The following is a 20,042-nucleotide window of genomic DNA, read 5'->3' on the forward strand; positions in this document are numbered from 1 at the left end:
CTTGGACCTCCTTCGCCCTCTGCGATTTTAATGCCCAACACCGCCGCATCCATTCGGTGGCCCCAGCACACAGGATTCTGACGCTTGAGAATTTGATGATGATGATGACGACGATGCATTTTCCTTGAGGACAAAGAATGGCAGCGTGCTCGCCAACTGTTTGAAGAAGCCCACAATCGTTCCCACCCGTCTTTCGCTTGTCACCTGCGCAGTTGCCAAAACCCGTTGTTTACACGCTGTGGGAGGCTTCGTGCGTGCATCTTGATCCTGCTGCTTCCTCCAGGCTGTCTGTTATCTGGTTTCTGAGCGCATATCTGTCGGTCGTCCAGCACGACTTACGTTCAATCAGCTACAGTATGATGGAGTCAACAAGTCCCGACCCTCTGAGTCAGGGGGGAAATCTCCAGCAGTCGGCCCCGACAGATGACGGCCGACCTTCACCAGTCCCCATCCCGAGGGCATCACTTCACAGGACCGACTCAGGCCAGTCCTCGAGCAAGGCGTCCCTGCTCTCGCACCAGTCAGTGCCCGTCACCGGCACCTTTCCCCTCGGCTCTCTCAGGGTCCACCAGGCCATGGACTCCCCCAGGCCGCGGCCACAGCCAGAACCGCCCCGGCCTCAGGAACACGCCGACCCCGACCCGTCCTGCGACGAGATGCCCCCCCTGGACGACGGCCCCGGCGCAGCCCTCGACGGGGACGTATTCCTCATCCTCGACCTGCCCCCGAACTCGACCGTGGGCTGCGACGCCAGGGCCATCAACACCGGCGCCTCCGGGTTCAAGGGCATCCGCGACATCCCGCCCGGCCCGCACTTCGTCTGGGTGTCGGAGCCCGGCGCCCTGTCGCGGTGCGGGTACTGGTTCGTCGCCCAGCCGGGCAGGCCGCGCGTGCGCGTCAAGCAGTGGGACAAGTACAACGAGGTCCTCGCCGAGCCCGCGAGCCGCTTCGAGCTGCGCGACCACAGGGACAACGTCGCCAGCCTGTACCCGCAGCTCGTCTCGCTCGGGCACGGCGGCGTGGGCGACGACGATGAGACGCAGGAGCTGTGGGGCCGCCTGACCTCGGGCGTCAGCGAGGCGCTGCTCGCCCGCGTCACGCGGAGGGCCGGCGCGAGCGAGTGGCTCGTGGCGACCTCGGACACGGCGCAGGGCGAGTCCGGCTTCCCGCAGGCGACGACGCAGCTGTACAAGGCCGTCGTCGGCCCGAGTGAGCTGCAGTTCCTCTTCCCGGAGGGCGATGTCGACCTCGCGGCGGCGGCGGCGGCGGCGGAGCACGACCGAGACCGGCAGGCCGACAAGGTCACGATAGACACATCAGCCGAGATCCTCCGCCTCGTCGACACCCCCGGCACGGGCGCCACCGAGGCCGACGTCCTCGGCGAGCTGCAGCTGACCTTCCTGACCGGCCTGCACCTGACGAACCTGTCGTGCGTCGACCAGTGGTGGCACCTGGTCCTCAAGGTCGTCCTGCGCGCGCACCGCCTCGCCCTGTCGCGCCCGCGCCTCGCCGCCGGCCTGCTCCGCGCGCTACACGCGCAGCTGGCCTACGACGAGAGGTACGTCTCGGCCGAGGGCGAGGGCGGCGGCGACCCCGGGGACCAGGGCGCGGGCATCCTGGACATGGTCCCCGGGAACAAGCGCAAGCTGCGCCGCGCCCTGGCGCTGTACCGCCGCAGGCTGGACGAGCTGCTGCTGGACCTGCCGCGCGGCCGGGCCACCGCCGACCAGGGGCTGGTGGGCAAGGCGTTTGGGGAGCTGGAGGCGTGGTTCTGGAAGTTTGGGTGGGACCTGAGGACGGGCGGTGGCGATGGCGATGGCGGAGCACGGGAGACGACGAGGCGATCCGTCCGCGGCCCAGGTGGTATCATTGGTCCGGACGGCGAAGACGATAATGATGATGACGATGACGATGACGATTACAAGCCTGTTATTGTTGATCTGGACGCTGATGGGCGGGAGGTCGGGCTGGTCTCGTTCAGCTGAGGCCGTTGCTGGAGCACATGTGGGTTTTGGGCAGGCAGTCTGGGTCCAGCCCTTGGTTTCTGAGGCATGCAGGCAGGAGTCATTCACGTGTCATACAGGAGTATCGTTTCTCTATGGGTCTCAGTAACAGACTGAAATAATTTGATGCGCAGGTACTCGCGCATAGGGCACGGTGATCCCTAGACTCCCGGGCGAACATCGTGAAGGCATCGTGTACTGGCTCTGCTCGTATATCCGCCACGATATCCATCTTGCGACATCCTATGGGATGACCTCCTATGGGATAACCTCCTCAGGGTTGATACCGTCTTGGACAAGCCACAGGGGGCTCTCTCTGGTATGCACCATGCAGCGTCTTGCAGGTGGACCTAGGTAGTGTGGTGTTGGGGTAGTAGTACTATATACGACATGCATTGGTTGATACCTCACACTATGAGCATGGGCACGGCGTGGCATATACATTTCTAGATTGCCGGCACACGGTCTTTACAGGAACAAGGCTTTTGGCCATCGAGGAGCAGTCTGATTTGAGACATCTCTTGACGTGGCTGGTGGCAGCATAATACCTCAGCCAGGAGTGTGGCATGGTGTACACCCGAATCTGGTGTCGAGAGAAACACTACATTTTCGTCATGAGTGGTCCAGGCAATTTGTTTGTAGGCAGCGCTGACTCTCGAGTTCTGCCCACGTGCAGGAGAATTGGCTGGCAATCGGCTGATGGTCTGACATGACCACTGCTCGAGTGTACTTTCAACACAGTTGTGTGATTTTTTGACCTGCCTCATCTTTCACATCATCCCGTATGACAGTATACGAGTTGGACTGGACCGGCCTGGCCGCGAATCCAGCCTTCTGTCGCTGTCAATTAGTTGGACCCTTGTGGCATTGAAGTCGGAGACAGGTCAACGGGCAGACCAAGGCACGCACGCTTTCACATTTCGCGGAAGCCAGAATACGCCCGCACAACAGTTGTAATCAAAGCCACACGCTGGATTTTGTTGATTGTTCGTTCATTTGCCGTATCCCTTTACTGCAGCCCGGTGGAGCTTTTTTGCCATGCAAATGCAAACCTAGGAAAATAATTTCCCCTTTTGATTCCGTGTTGATCCATGAAAATACTCCCGATCCGCACGAAACCTGAAAAGACCAACGGCAATCCCTCCCGAGCAGGTAGGCATTGTCTTCTCGTCAACGCCGTGAGGATTCCCTGTTGCCGCCTCTCTATCACCAACCTCCCCAGACCAGCACCACCAGCAGGGTAGTACCAGCAGCACTGATCCGCCGCGCCATTCCGATTGTGTCGACGCTTTAACGGTAGGACTTCTGGAATCTGGCACGGGCACCTGGACCGCCGAACTTCTTGGGCTCGCAGCGACGGTTGTCGGCGACGAGGAGGGTACGGTCGAACTGGGTCAGGGCCTGCTTGAGCAGGTTCTTGGTGTGCTCATCGACGAACTTCTGGTTGTAGGCGATCAGGGCCTTGGAGATGGCTTGTCGGATGGCGCTGTTCACCTGTCAGTATTCCGCGGAAACAAACAGCAGATCTAGGTTACGGCGGTGTCCTTGGTCTGGAAAAAGGTACCAGTAGGACCTGAGCACCGCCATAACCCGAGAGGGGGGCAACGTACTAGACCTGGGAAGTGTGACCACCACCGGAGACACGGACACGGATGTCCAGGCCAGCGAACTTGTCGAGGCCGACAACGAGCAGAGGCTCGTAGACCTTCAGAGATAGCATGTCAGCCGTCCACTCTGCAACTGAGAACCGTCGCAGCCGTAGGATTGTCCTCCTCTTCATGCCCATGTGCCATCTCTTCCATCATAGGACCATCCATCTTCGTCCCTGCCATGTTGACAACTGTGGGGCCGCCTTCCAAAGGGTCCTCCTCGTTTCGTTCATGTTCGTACCTTGGTTCGGAGGATGGCAGGCTCAACAAGCTGCAGAGGGCGGCCGTTGACCTTGATCAGACCCTTTCCGGTCTTGGCGTGGGCGACAGCCTAATTATTCCCATCATCAGTCAGCATTTCTTGTTAAATCCTCTTGGTGGATTGTCGCATTCGAAATCGGTGGGCCGGGGCCATGGGAGACTGACTGTCGCGTTTCGCTTCTTGCCGAAGCACTGAACTGACTGGGTCGAAGCCATTGTTACGGTGGTGGCTGGGGTTGTCAGTGGTTGAGAGGGCGTTGTCGTCGACGGCTCGTTTCAGTGCGATGGATGAGAATTGGGCGAGGATGATTTTTCGCTACTGGCCGCCCAGGACAACCGTCGCTTGTGGGCAGGGAAAAAACGCTATCCCGTATTAGTACTGCGGCACGTGACTTCTTATCTTATCGGTCATGCCCGCGAGCATGCCGAGACATACAACGACAGCAACGTCCAAGTCAATGAGAATGCACTGAGTACCTCTGTAGTTAATTCTAGAATAACACTAGGTCCTTCTCAAACTTGCATCTAGGGATCAAGCGTAGACTAGATCTATACGTCACTGGAGACTGTAGAGACCACCTTTACAATATTCTGTTCTGGAGGCCTCGGGAAGGCGGCCCTGCGGGCAGAGCGATTACGATTACATACAGACATATGCGGCCAGCGCCAAGCACCGAGTATCTCATTCAAGACACTCACCGACCTGTCTTAGTCTCCCAAAAAGTGCCTGCCTGGGCCGAAGCAAGAGACCATGTCACGGAAAGGAGTCGGCCTGGCGGCCTTTGACCGGAGCCGGATAACCTCCGCCCAGTACGCCAGCCACGGCAACACGCTGCGGTCCGCCAACGCCCAGGCCCTCGAGACGCAGCTGTCGGTCTTCAGGTCGCTCCTGCAGCAGTTCGCCCAGACCCACGCCAAGGACATCCGGTCAAGCCCCAGCTTCCGCGCCCAGTTCGCCCGCATGTGCGCCGCCATCGGCGTGGACCCGCTGGCCAGCAGCAACAGCGGCTCCTCCTCGTCGGCCGGCGGCTCCATCTGGGCACAGCTGCTGGGCCGCTCCGTCAACGACTTCTACTTTGAGCTCGCCGTCCGCGTCGTCGAGGTGTGCGGCGAGACGAGGAGTGAGAATGGTGGGCTTATCGAGGTGCGCAAGGTGAAGGAGAGGATCATGAGGGGCCGTATGGAGGGTTCGCAGGAGGTGACCGAGTGAGTCTTGCCACCAAGCTGCCCATGCCACTTCCCAGGCCGTGGAATAAGTTCTGACAAGACGGGATAGGGATGACATCCTACGCGCTGTTGGCACCCTCAAGCCCCTGGGGTCATCTTTCTCCGTCATCAAGGTCGGCAGCAAGCCGTACATCCGCTCGGTCCCAAAGGAGCTGAACACGGACCAGAGCGCAGTCCTCGAGGCGGTCCAGGTCCTTGGGTACATCAGCGTCTCCATGCTGATGGCGAACCTGCACTGGACGCGAGCCCGGGCCGGGACTGCGCTGGACGACCTCCTCGGCGAGGGCATGCTGTGGATCGACAAGCAGGCCGATGAGTGGGAGTACTGGAGCCCTGGCTTCATGATCGAAGCGCAGGAGATTTTCTCTCCTGAATGAAGTGGGCTGAGCTGGTTTGGCCTACACTGCTGCCGTCGAGTCACGTCTCGTCCATGGGAACGAGACTGGTCATCAAGACCCTTGGGTTCTCATCTCTAGGAGACGTAAAACAGTTGGAGAGACAGCCAGGCTGGCGATCCAACCATCCCGACCGCTACGGCCCGATTGCCGACAGCCCAGTCGTACCGTTCGGAGGCAGTTGACACACAGCTGTCGAGTCGTCACACAAAACCTGTTGTCTTCCGGTCGGCGGCAAAGTTGCTTTATTTAAGCTTATGGGGTGCGAAATTAGCACTTTCCGGCCCAGGCACAACTCAACACTCGAGTGCCATCTGTGTGTGATGGTCTTAGTCCACTCTAGTTTTGTCATTTGCACGCATAAGCCTTTTGCCTGTGATAAAAAAGAGGCAGATGCAGATCACCCAGGTGATTCTGAGAGAGAACCAAGCGCGGAATTCAAAACAAACCTCACGCGGATTCACGTGTGAGATGGGACGCTTGTAATAGTTTACTAGACATAGAGTGTTATAGCTGCAGTAGCCTTGGGCTCAGCCGCCCACTGTTACGCTTCGCAACCTCGAAACTAAGGAACTTTTTAATCCATGCATTCAGACTTAAACCTTTTTCTCGTCTGCATGCCCACTCCTTTCCACAAGGAAATGCCTCGCCGTCAAATCCGATGTCTTGAGGCACTGTAGCAGATACTCTAACATGAAGACTGACTGGGACAAACACCATGTCAGCAAAAAGAAAAATGCCAGCCTCTAATTACCCCCAAAAGCCAATCTACGAAAAAACGCCGTGTTGTGCAGAAGCCGGAAGCCTCCTTGTAAGATAAGTGAATCACGTCACAGCCGGTTAGGGAGGGTCACGTCTGGATATACTTGTCCCGCCGCGACTCTCTCCCAGTTGGGCAAATTACCAACGACGGTTGTTGAGTGGCATTGCGTTGGCGCCTCCTGTTCGACGTGTTAGCATGTGCTCGATGTGATTGTTGCTTGTCTATGGAAGGTGCTTACCTCGGTCGCCGCCGCCTCGGTAGCCACCGCGGCCCCGGTACCCACCGTAGCGGCCACCACCGCCACCACCACCGTATCTGGTCATCTCGGCCAGGCGGGGGTCGATCTGCTGCTTGGCCTCTTGGAGGACATTCACGAGATCACGAGCCTGCTTGGAGTCTAGAGCGGTATTAGCAAAGTCTGAGCGCAGGACGGGATGTGTGAAGAGGTACTTACTGTCAGTGGTGAAGAAGGTGATGGCGGTACCCAGCTGGCCAGCACGACCAGTACGACCAATACGGTGGATGTAATCCTCCGAGTTGTTGGGGTAGTCATAGTTCAACACGTGAGTAATGTTGCGAACATCTTGAATAAGTATGGTTAGCAGGCGGCAGTTGAGTGGTATAGCAACGTCCCAGCATGGACAGATGGCATGTGACATCTAAGTATGTTCATGCTTTTCTCGGTGGTCTTTCTCCTTGGCAGGAGGGCTATCCCTTGCGAACATCATTGCCGGATTGGAAAGTCCATTGCTCCAGGGTCCTCGGGCCTTGGGAATCTTGGAGACAGCTTGATCAAGGTCAAGGAATGCCAGCTCTACGCTTGTACCAGAGCAACTGGACAGGTACAAGAGAAGAAGCACGAGTGTAGCACATTCAGTCCGAGGTCTGCTACAATCGTGAACCCAAGACTCCTCTCTCAGAGACCAAAAAGACACTTGCAAGGTCTGGCAATTTGCGCAATCAAGAGAGCCCCTGTACACCAGAGTAAAGCACGTCAAGTAGCGATGCTGGAAGCTGCTTTGGGGATGTGAGAGGAATGGGGGAGGGGCGGGGGTCGGGTGTCGCGATTATACATACCGATACCACGGGAAGCCACATCGGTGGCCACCATGATGGGGCTCTTTCCTGTCTTGAACTGGTCCAAGACCCAGTCACGCTCGTTCTGCTGCTTGTCACCGTGGATGGACAGCGCCGGCCAGCCATCTTGACGGAGGAAACGGGTGATCTCGTCGGCGACACGCTTGGTGCCGGTGAAAATGAGGATCTTGTTGTTCTTGTCGTCCATAATCTTCTCCATGTGCCGGATCATCTTGTCACGCTTCTCTGACTCGTTGCAGACCTCGACGATCTGGGTGATTCGGTGGTTGGCGGCAAGGTCCATGGAACCAATGTTGACCTGGATGAAGTCCTGGAGGAAGTCCTTGGCAAGGTTGCGGACCTCCTTGGGCCATGTAGCAGACCACATGAGAGTCTGACGGTCAGGGCGAATCTGGCCGATGATCTTGCGGATCTGAGGCTCGAAACCCATGTCCAACATGCGGTCTGCCTCGTCAAGCACGAGGTAGGTTACACGGCGGAGGTTTGTCTTGCCGGCCTCCAGCATGTCAATAAGACGGCCAGGGGTGGCAATGCAGACCTCTACACCGCGGGAAAGATCCCGAATCTGCGGGCCCTTGGGCACACCACCGTACACACAGGTGTTGCGGATGCGCGAGGACTTGCCGAACTTGGTGATCTCTTGCTGGATCTGGACGGCCAGCTCTCGGGTGGGAGCGAGAACAAGCACGATGGGGCCGTCACCCGGTGCCAGAAGAGGCTGGGCATTGATGTGGACGATGGAAGGAAGACAGTAAGTAAGTGTCTTTCCAGATCCAGTCTCTGCAATCCCGACGACATCGCGACCGGAAAGAGCCATGGGCCAGCCTTGCGACTGAATAGCGGTCGGGGCGGGGAAGCCCTGGGCCTTCACCTCGTCCATGACATAGCGAGGGAATCCGGCCTCGTCGAAGGTCTCAACAGGCCTGGGGACCTCTGTACCGAAGACGGCAATAGAGTGGTCGCGTCGGAACTTCTCGACCTCGGCATCGGACCTGGAACTGACATCGGGGTGCTCTTTGTAAAAGGACTTCTCGAACTTGGGCATGGTGCTGGGGTCTGTATCGGCTCGGTTAGCATGGTCGTGAAAAAACACAATAGAATGCTGCTTTGGGGATCAACTTGCCCCAAGTCTGCTTCTGCAAGCCTGCTCCGAGGTTAGACATGCGGTCACCGCCTCCTCCGAAGCCGCCGCCGCCGCCGCCGTAGCCACCACTGCAATCAGGTCAGTATTTTCTCTCTATACGCAGTTTTCGTTGATGGCGACATGATCCGTGATTCTGCGTGCCTCAACTTGAGGTACGCAGCGGAAAACACCTTCGTATTTGATGAAAGGCTTGAATAGAGTGAAGACTTACCCTCCGTAGCCACCGCCACCTCCACCATAGCCACCACCACCACCGCCGTAACCACCGCTACGGTCACTGCGATCGTAACCATTCGAGTAACCTCCGCCGCCGCCGCCGCGGGAGCCGTATCCTCCGCCGTAAGACATGATGCTGTCGGGCGTTGTTGTGGTTTGGAGGTCTTGCGTGGGTTGGGAAGGGACACTGTTTGCGGGGGTTGGGAATCAATCAATACTGTTGCACAAAGAATCTCTGCGATACGGTAGCACAGAGAACGGAAACCAGATGAGGTTGACCTGGTCTGGTTGATGATGAAGACGTGGTGTGTAGAGAAAGAGATGGGTGGGTTGAGAGAGGAAAGAGGTCTCGGCAGAAACTTGCGACATAAAAAAATTTGGGTTTTGCCTGATAACGGGAACAGAAAAGCCCATCGCCCAGACAAGGGAAGGGGTCCTGGGGCGATCTGGGCGGTCTGACGAAAGTGGGTTCGCGCTAGTTAGGTAAGCACGCAAGCGGGCGCCGGAGGCAGGCAGTGCTGGGCAACGGGTGAGTGCTCACTGCTGACGGCTGAAAAGCTGGTGGACCAACCAGATCTTGGAAGTTTGAAAGCACAGGCCAGCTCCTAACCGACAGCGGCAGTCGCAGTCGCACTGGTGAATCTCGCCTCGAGGCCTCCTCAGGTTTCACTCTGCTGCACGTCAAGATGGTACTGCATGTAAACACTTCATAAACATTATAATGAAAGCAGTCAAGACCATAATCTAATCAGTACTCATCGACAAGACACATGCACTGCGAGACATTATATGAAGACCATGAATTATACATCCAGCCAGCCCTTTTGGTAGCCAAAGCCGACCTTGCTCGTTTCGTCGTAACATTTTCCGATCACTTCGTTTCCAGCTGCCAATCCCGTATGTGAACGGCATGTCTCGTCCAGATCAGCATCGTGTACCACTCCCCCGAGCCCGCCCCCTGCCCGGGGACACAACACAAACACATGCCGACTTCCAGGCAGGTGATGGCTCACGTTTCGATGAACTGAGGCAACCACATTCGCAGTCGAGGATGCCTGACCTAGTATGGAGGGTTTGGCCCGATCGAGTAATCTCCCTTGTAATCCGAAGGGGGAGGTCCGGCGACAGAGCCGGGGCCCCTGCGGTCGTCACCAAAGTGCTTCTTGCGCAGGGCGGCGAGCCTCTTCTTCTTGGTAACGGTGTTGATGTAGGTACCGATGATAAACGATACCAGGTTGAAGAACGGCACCCAGGTGTTCTCGGGCAGGAACTTCTGCGCAAAGGCCAAGCACACTGGCGAGGTGATCCAGCTGACGCGCATGACCTTCCAGAAGCCGACGCGGACAGTGGCCCGCACCTGGTGGTAAGTCCTGGCACCGGCAATAATGGCCATTGCGCTCAGATATACGGCGTTCTGGATGGGAGCAATCTGTACAGTTCGTCAGCTATTGACTGCCCCGCGTCTGCCAAGAGTCATCACGCATGCGGAAAGGAAACGTACGATCAGGTTGCTGAAGAGAATCTGCAGGATCTTGGCTCGCAGACTCGTGCGCCCCTTGAAGACCTTTTGCAGCACCCAGATCAACAGTGACCCAAGCGGTGCACTGACGAGGGCACCGTATGCTGCCATCTTTGGCACGCGCGACGTGAAATAATGGCCGTTCTTGTTGCGGTCCTTGGCCAACCACGACGCAATGAACTCCTGGGCGCCGGCGAGAGTGCCGGCGGTAAGCATCTTGGTCCGCATGGGGTTCTCCTCAAGCTGCTTGATGTAGGCCTGCGCAGTGTTCGTATTAGCCGGTATGTCTAGCGCAAGCAGTCACCATGGCCTGTTCCACAGCGGTGGCGGCTTGGTGGCAAGGCGAAGCACTGTCGCCCACGAGTGTGACATACCATCAGATAACCCTTTGTGCCTGCCATCTGCTTGCCGCCGGTGAGGGCCGTCCCGACCGCCTCTGATATAGGGTGCTTGCCGGTCGTGCCGGGGAGGGGGCCATCCTTCCCCAGAAGCTCGGCCGCGGCAGAGACGGCGGGGCCGGCGACGCCCTCGGCCTGCTTGAACGTCTCTCGCTCGAACTTTACTGACATGATCGCGGTAGGCTATCCTAAACCGTCGCAGGGTTGTGGAAGGACGAGACCTGGATGGGGCACGTATGGTCAGCTTGGTGGGTTGCGAAACCGTGCAGGTGGTAGCCAGCCGAGAGGTCGAGAGGAGGCTGGTCGTTGGGACGATAAAGTGGGCACCGAGTTCATTGTTTACATGCATGTCTCCGCACGGCCATTGACTGGCCGGGGCAACCAGAGCTTTTCGCGCCAGTCGCGAACCTCATCGAGGAAAAAGGGTGTATTTACTTACGAGCAAAGACGGTCTACAGCAAGACCTGGTTCTCAACCAAACCAAGAAGTGAAGCAACGTCGGCAAGTCTTCCAGCCTAAGAAGGGGGGAAGCGGGAGATCAATTGGAAGAGGCAGAATCGGGGAGGTTGGTCTATTACCCCGTGTCGTACACAATTGGGGCTTCGTGCATGGGTGCCAGGGTGTAGCTCGCAAGCGCCCTGGGGGCCGCTGGGCCAGTCTAGCCCTTCTGGTCCTGCTTGCATCAACAAACCTTCCCCAGAAAATGGAGCTCTGGAGGGCTGTTAGTGCACAACAATGAGTTTTTGGTATCCACTGTCATACCGTCCTGTTCCTCGATGTACCTCTCTATCCGACCCCAATTTGTTCATGGATCCGGCCAGTCTCTGCCCGAGGTCATCGTTTTCCAACCTCGGGCCTTTATAGGAAGCTCAGTATCGCCGCCTCTCTTGACATCTCGCAGGCTCTGGGTTTATTACCTGGCTCTTACAGCTTGAGCATGGGGGATGAGCGAGATTCCAGGATTTCTTACTCCCAGGACTGCATCTGCTTGATGTATCCCGGCACTCCTTGTCTGGACCTCTTGAGGCCGTATCTTGCACCACAGCTTATGATAGATCGGCCGGCTGGCGAGATAACCCTGACTGGGCTTCTTGCCTCCATCCTGCTTTCATTCTTCTCGACGACCAATCGCCACGCAGTACTCTTGTGAGCTGGGCGATCATTCCAACGTTTACTTGTGCTTGCTGGACTGGTCTGTATTATTCTGGTATAAAAGTTGCTCAATACACCTAGGTGGAACTACAAACCTGGAAGCTCCGCGATCCCCGGCTTCCCCGCGCTGCTCTTCCGCTCGTCACGGCTCGCAGACGACGCTGAGAGCGCTGCAACTGCCATTGCTGTAGTCGTTGCACGATTTCCAATCTTCACGCCGGTAGTCGCAAACTGGTACATCCACCCGGTTTCCCAGCTACCGTCCTCGCACTGCCGTTCCAGTAAAGCCCGGAAATCTTCGTCGCAGGGCAGGCCAACCGAGGCGCACGCAAGGATGCGCATGGCCAGGTCCATTGCGCTACCATCCTGGCTGAGGCGTCCAAGCAACCGCGACTTGAGGAGTGGGCCGAGCGTCTCATGAAGCTCACTGTCACTGGAGGATCCCAGCAGACGACCAATGAAGCCGAGGCAGCAACCGGCGGAAGGATAGTACCTGGTTCCCTTTATGTATGAACGCTCCAAGAGCATAGATTGTACAAGTTGCAGGGTGTGCTTGAATTCATGCCCTCGATTGTAGGAATAGAAGCAAGCAAGGACGTTTGCGCTGACGATAGGGTCAACTCGAGCCCTCTCACGGTCGAAATATGTCTGTGGTGCTGTTCAGCCGGAACAAGGTTCTCTGTTATATACTCTAATTATTGTGCGTCGCAAGGCTGAGGCCACAAGCACCTATCGTATTATAACTATCGTTATTGGCATCGTATTCTTTCCAAGCGCTGGGTCTTGAGTGCTTACCACCGTATGAAGGCGCCATGTATGTCCTCGGACGTATACGGAATAGAAGCGAAACCACATAGAGTCGAACTACAGGGTCCTGTTTCAGCTTATGAATAAGTTGAATAATTGTCTCGTTACGCTGAAGGGATCCCCGTACTTGAGGAAAAGCCTCGGCGATCTCGGACGCCGGAATTGAGAACTTATAGGCGCTTCGTTCGTAGCAAACATCTCGTATAATCTCACCACATTCGTAACTGTTCCAAGTAGGTGTCGACAGGATATCTCTCAGCTTCCGAGCGGGAATATTTGTTCTCGTTGTGGCAGACCATATTAAAAGGACGTCGCCGAGATCGAAGATGACTGCGCGGAGAGGTGCTTATAGGGAACACATTGTCTCAGTGCAGACATTGAGTTCCTTGAGCCTATTGCTCCAGAATGTGTAGTACACTCTGGTTCAATCAAGCCCCAAATATATATTCAGAACTGGGCTTGCATATCCATCAATGTACTCCTTGCCTTGGCCCCTGGTAGGTGTACAGTGACCTTGGACCCCTCCTGTGTATTCGCTTGTATGGAACGAGTCATCATCGCCCACGAAAATGGTGGGAACTGGACTTCGACCGAGGCGTGCATGGTGAGCTGAGATGAGATTGTATCCACTTCCTCACTTGGGACTGACAGGCCTCTTTCCAGCTCGTTTGGCGTCTTACAAGGGTTTTTTTTCTTGGCGGGTTTATCACACTGACGAGCGTGAGAGTGGTGGAATGAAGTTGGTTGAAAAGAAGAATTCATACGAGAAGTGTGACCCGCTCGGGAGTTCTATTCACAACGTGATGGTGGGTCTGCGAAAGGGTTCCTCTCCATCCAGACGCCCTTTTCCTGTGATCGCCAGAATTTCAATGAAGAGCGGTGAACGTTACGCGAACAACGTCTGAGTCTTTCGGGTTTCTGAAAACGTGGTGGTCGACGAAATCGCAACGCACGTCGCTTATTCATTGCCCATTCCCACCCGATCCGCTTTACAAACACATTCACGTCAACTGGTCTTTGCATGTGTGTCACTGTCTCAAGGGCACCCTCAAATTCTTTCTTATCTTACCCCGGATGACTGCTCGGCTGGCTGTCCTATAGTCGCCTGCACAGGTGGAGAAGACCGTGTTGAGCAGCTTTGAATCTGGCCTGTGGGTTGGCTTACAACGGGGCCAACAAAATGCTGCCAAGAGCAAACACACCCTCCCGCGGTCATAAGCTCTCGATCAGGTTGTAAGATTCGAAGCTACGAGAAGAACCATGTAGTCAGGCCTCATGGCTGAGTGAGCTCCACACTCTTCTACCAACCTTACTGAGCAGGCTACACGCAACTTCGTTTTGCATTACTCAATGGCGGCACTGGACTGAACTTCGCCTGCAGCTTTTAGCCGTACGGCTCAAGTATATGGGTGTCCGTTCAATTCCATTTCCAATGTGCTGATTGAGGCAATTTGTTGAATCGGCAGCACACTTCGACTTGCTGGTCTTCCAAAGCGTATTCAATAGCAGACCTCGGGACCTCTTCCAAGGTTCACGGGTCTCTTAGAAGCAGCAGAGTAATTTTTTTTTCTAAGAGAAAAAGAACTCAAAATTAGTTTTGGCATTCTTTGATGTGATTTTATGTGGTATCTGAGATGCATTGGCAAAAATACATTGAGAAGTCTGAAGCGCACATCCTCTGAAAGCACCTGGTCTCGTTCACCCGGTGATGGCTCAGAGGCCCTCATAATAGATGCCAATTCCGAAGAACCCGCCGATCCCGCCATGATATCGTCAGAAGATCCTGTCACGGGCCATGCATGAGTACAAGGAGCCACAGAATGAGCCATGGTTGACTAAAGTTTCTAAGGTGTATTTGGATGTGTTTTCGACACCTGCAAACGCTGGAAGTGCAAATCTATCAAATTGCAAACCAGAAGTGGTGAGATTTCAGTTGACTTTTCTAAATTGAGGTTATTATACCTCTCATATCACTACCAGAAAGCAAGACTGGCTAAGCAGTGCAGAACTCGGCTTGTACTCACATTGCCGTCAGGTAAGATGTTAACGTTGAAGGCTGCATTCAATTTTCGAGATTACCGCTTCTTGTCTTCGTTTCCAGAGCTGTCAATTTAAGACCATCAATGTATCTTTGTGTGCCACAGTTCTTTTCATCCAAAAATGATAGTGTTCATGCGTTCAAAGCGATCTTTTGAGTGCTTTCCTGACACTGGAAAATGAAGATTATCCTTGCCTACAAGTGGGCTTGGGAAACAATGCCTTGCATTTGAGGGCTGGGAGCTCAGAGACAGCAGGCGGCTGTTGGGCTCCACTACTAGGAGAGACTTCAGGTGCCCTGATGCATCAGAGCAGTCAGGCACTGCCTGGACGACAAGATACCAACAAGGGTCAAGGGCTCCCCCTTGCGTGATGTGAACTACTACCTGGGAACAACACCACTGCCCAAGTTGTGTTTGCTTGTCAGAATCCACTCTCGACCAGGAGGGTTGTCCCTCAATCTTTCACAATCCATACGCCCTGTATCCAAGGTCTCTGAAACATGACGCGCTCCAACGTTTCTGCGGAAGCTGCCCAGCCCTCACAAACCGATCCTGAGCTCAAGCGCAACTTGTCTCCCGTTCGAAAGCTTGGCCAGACCGCCGCTCAATGTTTCCGTAAGATGTCGCTGAACGTGCCGTCACCACCCCCCGAGTCTCTCAACCCGATGACAGGCGATGTCACTCCCACCATGGACCCTGATCACAGCCACTTGCAGACTACTGTTCCACCTGTTTTCGCACCGCCTCCTGGTTTGCCTCACCCGCAGAGACAGCCCGACACCTCGGGATTGCGCCCTCCTCCAGGTTTCCCTCCTCTTCCTCCCCGAGGCGCGATCTTTGGCTCCCAGCATTCGCCACCGCCTCGTCGTCCTGGCGGTACCCATCTTGAGAACTGCCATTCACTCAGCAAGACGCGCGTGGTAAGTCGACATATATGTGTCACAGTCAGCACAACTCTCTGCAGATAAGCCGCTTTCTAACCACATATCAGTACGATGACACCCTGCGATGCGACAAATGCGGTAATGGCTCAGACTTCGGTTGGTTCTACCGCTGCTGCCACGACACAGAGACGCGCCTCTATGAGTCGGTTCGAGATGGTAATACGGTAAGTGCTCTAATGCCCAAATCTGACCAGAGAGAACAATTTCCTGACAGCGAGGAAAAAGGAGTACTTTGACACGTACGGAGAGACGTTCAGCCACCTCCTAAAGAGGCCAGACAGGGGTCCCGCCGCACGGTCAGACAGGCTGAGCCTCCTCGAAGAGCTGACGCCTGCGCAGCTCGAGTCCCTATCGGCGCCCCAGCTTGCCAAACTCCTGCAGCAGCGGGGTCACGCGAACAAGCAGGCGATCACTGACCGGTTCGGCGTCCTTGGCCTATCTGCCTCTGGGAGGCCTTTCCTGAAGAGCGAGACCCAGGAGTGCAAACAGACATTGTGCCCGGCCTGTGGAAAAGGCATGATGGGCGAGGAAGTGTCCTACGTTGACCTAGACGGCATCCTCAGGGGCGATATCCCGCCGACGGTCGCGCTCGGCTATGGTTTCCGCAAGAGTGGCCGCCCGGTTGCTGATGTAAGCGTTGCCCGCAATATCGGACTGCGCAGGCTCCCAGAGAAGAGCGCCCAGGCCGTCCAGACTCCTCAGGGTGGCCAGAAAGTGCAGGGCGAGGGCAAAAAGGCCGAGGAGTGCAGTGTGCCAGACCTTAAAGACGATGACGAGGCCGGCTTCAACAACTCGACCTATCCCCTGACACCTTCCAACACTTTCCTCAACATGTCCGATAGCAGCGAGGATCTCCTGGAGCTCTACACGGACGGGTCCTCGGTGGAGGTCTCCCAGGATAATTCGAAGGCGCAGGACAAAGCTTCCGGCGAGAAATGAACGGTTTCGTCATGCTTTTCAAGGGGCTGCCGCGTGAATGAGCCCACCACAACTTGGGTTGCGAAGCCGGCCAGCTCTTTTGTTTTGCGAGCTGTTACGAAGGGAGGTAGTGGCAGAAGGGGAGAAAGGGTCACGGGTTCTTGTCAGCGGATTGGGTGCCTTGGCTAGGTAACACGGGAGAAGCTCGTGACAAAGACCGGGACTCGGTCGAGCCAAGGGTGGAGGAGAGCCTCTCTCTCGAGTGTGCCCTTGCCCAAGGATTGGGGATGTTCCTTGGCCGACTTGATAGACTACATGCTGGGCATCTCTGTTGAGACGTCAGAAGAAAATGCGAGACAATGTGACACCGTTCCCCAGATATCTTCTGCGGCCATGAGAGGTGGGGATGCATAGTACGGGGTAGTGTGAGCAACTAGCGATGCGGCATGTGTGGGTCGCATGTAGTTGAACGCTTGGGGTCCTCTGTACAGTGATTGGTCAACTAAAAGGGCCCACATGACGTCTCGGTGACAGCCCCACAGTGCAGCTTATCACCCCAAGCTGTCCCGGCAGGAGACAGCTTTAAGGGTCTCCCGCCCATAAAGGAAAGCCATCTTGGACGCGCAATCCTGTCTGCTTCCTCGGGCCGGGGGAGCTGTGCTCACACCTTCCATGTTTTTGAACAGCAACGGAGCCATGGTGAGTGACCTGTCCACATCTCTGCAGCCGGTACGACTCCACCGTCTTGGGGACATGCTAAACGATACACTCTCGCCAACAGCCTTCCGATCGGACACCGCTTCTCGCGGACCCGCGCCGGTCAATAGACTCAGCGGGGTCCGACCGCCTCGCCGAGCGAGAAGACAACCTGATCCGTGGCTCCTCACCAGAACCTCAGCCGTGGGCGTACCGGATCCGCGAGGTCGTGCTCTTTGTCTGGGCGCTCCTGGCTACCGCCATCATCATCGTGCTGGCAGTATGGTTTCAGCACAACCAGCAGACCGGGCAGTTTGCGAAGCCTCCCGGCAAGCGGAACCTGATATTCATGGTGTCGGACGGGATGGGGCCTGCGTCGCTGTCCCTAACGAGATCTTACAGGCAGCTGGTCGAGGGCCTCGATTACGACGACACTCTGACGCTGGACAAGCACTTCTGGGGCACGAGTCGGACACGGTCGAGCAACAAGCTGGTCACGGACTCGGCGGCCGGGGCCACGGCGTTCTCTTGTGGCAAGAAGAGCTACAATGGAGCCATTTCGATACTGCCGGACTCCTCACCCTGTGGTTCTGTCCTGGAGGCCGCGAAGAAGGATGGATACCATACGGGACTAGTGGTTACAACAGACATTACTGCAAGTGCCTTCTAGTATCTGCGATTGCGGAGTGAGGATCTTCCCTAACAGGTTTACAGGACGCGACACCAGCTTGCTTCGCCAGCCACGTCGACGTCAGGGAGAAGGAGAACGAAATCGCCCTCCAGGAAATCGGCGAGGGCGTCCTCGGGAGAGTCGTTGATTTGATACTCGGAGGGGGACGGTGCCACTTCCTCCCAAACACGACGGACGGCAGTTGTCGGCTGGATGACATAGATGTTGCGGGCATTGCCCAGGAGAAGCATGGGTGGACGTATTACGATGACCGCGCTGGCTTCGACAGTCTCCAGGGCGGCGAGAATGCGTCTTTGCCTGTACTGGGTCTGTTCGCCAGCGCCGATGTGCCCTTCGAAATCGACCGCAAGAACATGGCCGACATCTATCCAAGCTTGAGTGAGATGGCGGAGACTGCATTGAAGGCGCTAACGAAAGCCACCGAAGACAGCGACAAGGGCTTTTTCTTGATGATCGAGGGTAGCCGGATAGACCATGCAGCACACATCAATGACCCGGCGTCGCACGTCAGGGAGGTCCTCGAGTACGACAAGACCTTTAAGCTTGTTTTGGATTATCTCGAGAACAGCAAGACGGAAGGCCTACTTGTGGCTACCAGTGATCACGAGACTGGTGGCCTGGCGACCGCATGGCGTAGGTTCAGTCGACGAGCACGCCGTCCGGATCTAGCTGACAGATTACAGAATCGCCTACTGCAGAGCTACCAGTATACAACTGGTACCCTACCGTTCTAGCAAAAGCCAACGCTTCTGCACAGCTACTAGCCCACAAGCTGCACGAACACATCAGCTCCGTCGGATCGGACCCCGCGGCTCTCAAAGATCTGGAGGACTGGATCAACACCAAGCTCGTGATCCCAGGCCTGGGCATCGCCGACGCCCGCGACTTCGAGCTCAAGGAGCTGGCGTCGGACCCGGAGCATGCGATATACACCTTCTCGCGAATGATCAGCCAGCGCGCGAGGATCGGTTGGTCGACTCACGGCCACTCGGCCGTCGACGTGAACATCTACAGTTCCGGCGGGCCCCTGGCCGAGGACCTCCACGGCAACGTCGAGAACACGCAGGTCGGGCAGTTCCTTAGGAAGTTCCTCGATGTTGATGTGGACAAGATCACGGATGAGCTGAGAGACAAGATGGTGTGGAACCAGTCCTTGGCCGTTTCGGCTGGCTCGACCATCAGCACGGGTTACGAGGATGAAGAGCTCATGATGGAATGGATCGACTGATCTCGGCGCGTGGTCGCGTACTCTTTCCTTTTGGTTTATGTTCTAATATCTACTTGGGTTTTTCCTTCCTCTTTTTAGTGACTGACCAGGCTAGTCTTTTCCCGTTGTGCATGAAAGCATGGAGGAGTCAGCATATGTGGGCGACACTTGGACAGGTGTAATTGCATTGTACCGGCTGAGAGAAGGGGTCCTTGTTGTTTTCATTGCACTTTTTAATCTTAAGCTGAGACCGAACAATCAGATACCCCCTTATTTTACTAGTAAGCGGGTTTTGCTCCGGAGCTCTGTCCAACATTCTGCATCTGATCGCGGCGCCGGTAACATGAGGCTGAGGGCCGTTCCACTTGGTAGCACAGAGACGCAGTGCTGGAACATCGTGGCGTGCTTCACCATGTTCTCATGCCCGCTCTGGACTGAGTGTTGGGTTTGCTCGTGATTCTTTTCCTGCTTACACAGTTTCCAGCCTCTGACTGTTGCGGGAGGGTAGCAAGCAAGCGTCAGTTCCCAAGCCGTGAGCCCTCGAGTTTGCCCGTCCAAGTTTGCCGTCTGAAGTCTGCCAACCTGCCTCCCACTTTCCGTCTCCCTCATGTGGCGTGAGTATCCGCTACTATGGGCCATCCGGCTCTGATTGCTTCTAGCAGATTCTGCTTCCCTTCCCCCCACCGCCTGAGGACCGAGTCCAGCCCCTCAGAATGCCCGTCTCATCTTACAAAATGTTGCGGTGTCCCCTGACCGAGCTTGCTCTTATCCTGACACACTTCAGCACGCGGCTTCTTTTCGACGTCCAACATCTTGCAGGATCAACATAGTTTCGTCATCAGGGAAGATTGCTCCCACGGCGGTTTGGTTTGAGCCTTGCGGAAACACATCAAGCAACAATCCCACAGGACGAGA

General features: G+C 56.0%; 7 protein-coding genes across 7 annotated transcripts; 4 read left to right on the forward strand and 3 right to left on the reverse strand.

Annotated features, from left to right (window-relative positions):
- On the forward strand, positions 1–2,418 carry KVR01_008681 (uncharacterized protein). The gene has a single exon (XM_044792896.1). The coding sequence runs from the start codon at positions 357–359 to the stop codon at positions 1,983–1,985; it is 1,629 nt and encodes a 542-aa protein (XP_044642448.1). The 5' UTR covers positions 1–356; the 3' UTR covers positions 1,986–2,418.
- An 89-nt stretch (positions 2,419–2,507) lies between these two features.
- KVR01_008768 (uncharacterized protein) lies at positions 2,508–4,383 on the reverse strand. Its single transcript, XM_044788474.1, has 4 exons — positions 4,079–4,383; positions 3,894–3,983; positions 3,614–3,708; positions 2,508–3,489 (listed from the first exon to the last, which is right to left on the reverse strand). Exons 1-4 carry the CDS (start codon positions 4,127–4,129, stop codon positions 3,294–3,296), a joined length of 432 nt encoding a protein of 143 aa, XP_044642535.1. The 5' UTR covers positions 4,130–4,383; the 3' UTR covers positions 2,508–3,293.
- Positions 4,384–4,664: 281 nt separating this feature from the next.
- KVR01_008607 (ESCRT-II subunit protein SNF8) lies at positions 4,665–5,517 on the forward strand (the record flags this gene model as incomplete). Its single annotated transcript, XM_044791954.1, has 2 exons — positions 4,665–5,119; positions 5,190–5,517. 2 exons carry the CDS (start codon positions 4,665–4,667, stop codon positions 5,515–5,517), a joined length of 783 nt encoding a protein of 260 aa, XP_044642374.1.
- Positions 5,518–6,435: 918 nt separating this feature from the next.
- On the reverse strand, positions 6,436–8,888 carry KVR01_008745 (uncharacterized protein; the record flags this gene model as incomplete). Its single annotated transcript, XM_044793856.1, has 6 exons — positions 6,436–6,476; positions 6,537–6,695; positions 6,753–6,881; positions 7,376–8,452; positions 8,520–8,608; positions 8,752–8,888. The coding sequence occupies 6 exons, from the start codon at positions 8,886–8,888 to the stop codon at positions 6,436–6,438; spliced, it is 1,632 nt and encodes a 543-aa protein (XP_044642512.1).
- Positions 8,889–9,450: 562 nt separating this feature from the next.
- KVR01_008462 (uncharacterized protein) lies at positions 9,451–11,236 on the reverse strand. Its single transcript, XM_044782365.1, has 4 exons — positions 11,113–11,236; positions 10,650–10,894; positions 10,258–10,533; positions 9,451–10,185 (listed from the first exon to the last, which is right to left on the reverse strand). The coding sequence occupies exons 2-4, from the start codon at positions 10,842–10,844 to the stop codon at positions 9,817–9,819; spliced, it is 840 nt and encodes a 279-aa protein (XP_044642229.1). The 5' UTR covers positions 10,845–10,894; positions 11,113–11,236; the 3' UTR covers positions 9,451–9,816.
- Positions 11,237–15,171: 3,935 nt separating this feature from the next.
- On the forward strand, positions 15,172–16,923 carry KVR01_008580 (uncharacterized protein; the record flags this gene model as incomplete). Its single annotated transcript, XM_044794055.1, has 3 exons — positions 15,172–15,303; positions 15,344–15,421; positions 15,841–16,923. 3 exons carry the CDS (start codon positions 15,172–15,174, stop codon positions 16,552–16,554), a joined length of 924 nt encoding a protein of 307 aa, XP_044642347.1. The 3' UTR covers positions 16,555–16,923.
- Positions 16,924–17,102: 179 nt separating this feature from the next.
- Positions 17,103–19,429, forward strand: KVR01_008641 (uncharacterized protein). Its single transcript, XM_044785187.1, has 4 exons — positions 17,103–17,232; positions 17,315–17,884; positions 17,944–18,553; positions 18,604–19,429. The coding sequence occupies exons 1-4, from the start codon at positions 17,206–17,208 to the stop codon at positions 19,146–19,148; spliced, it is 1,752 nt and encodes a 583-aa protein (XP_044642408.1). The 5' UTR covers positions 17,103–17,205; the 3' UTR covers positions 19,149–19,429.
- Positions 19,430–20,042: the final 613 nt, after the last annotated feature.

This window comes from Diaporthe batatas (assembly GCF_019321695.1).
Source record: "Diaporthe batatas strain CRI 302-4 chromosome Unknown Contig00010, whole genome shotgun sequence".
In the NCBI taxonomy this organism is placed as follows: Eukaryota; Fungi; Ascomycota; class Sordariomycetes; order Diaporthales; family Diaporthaceae; genus Diaporthe; species Diaporthe batatas.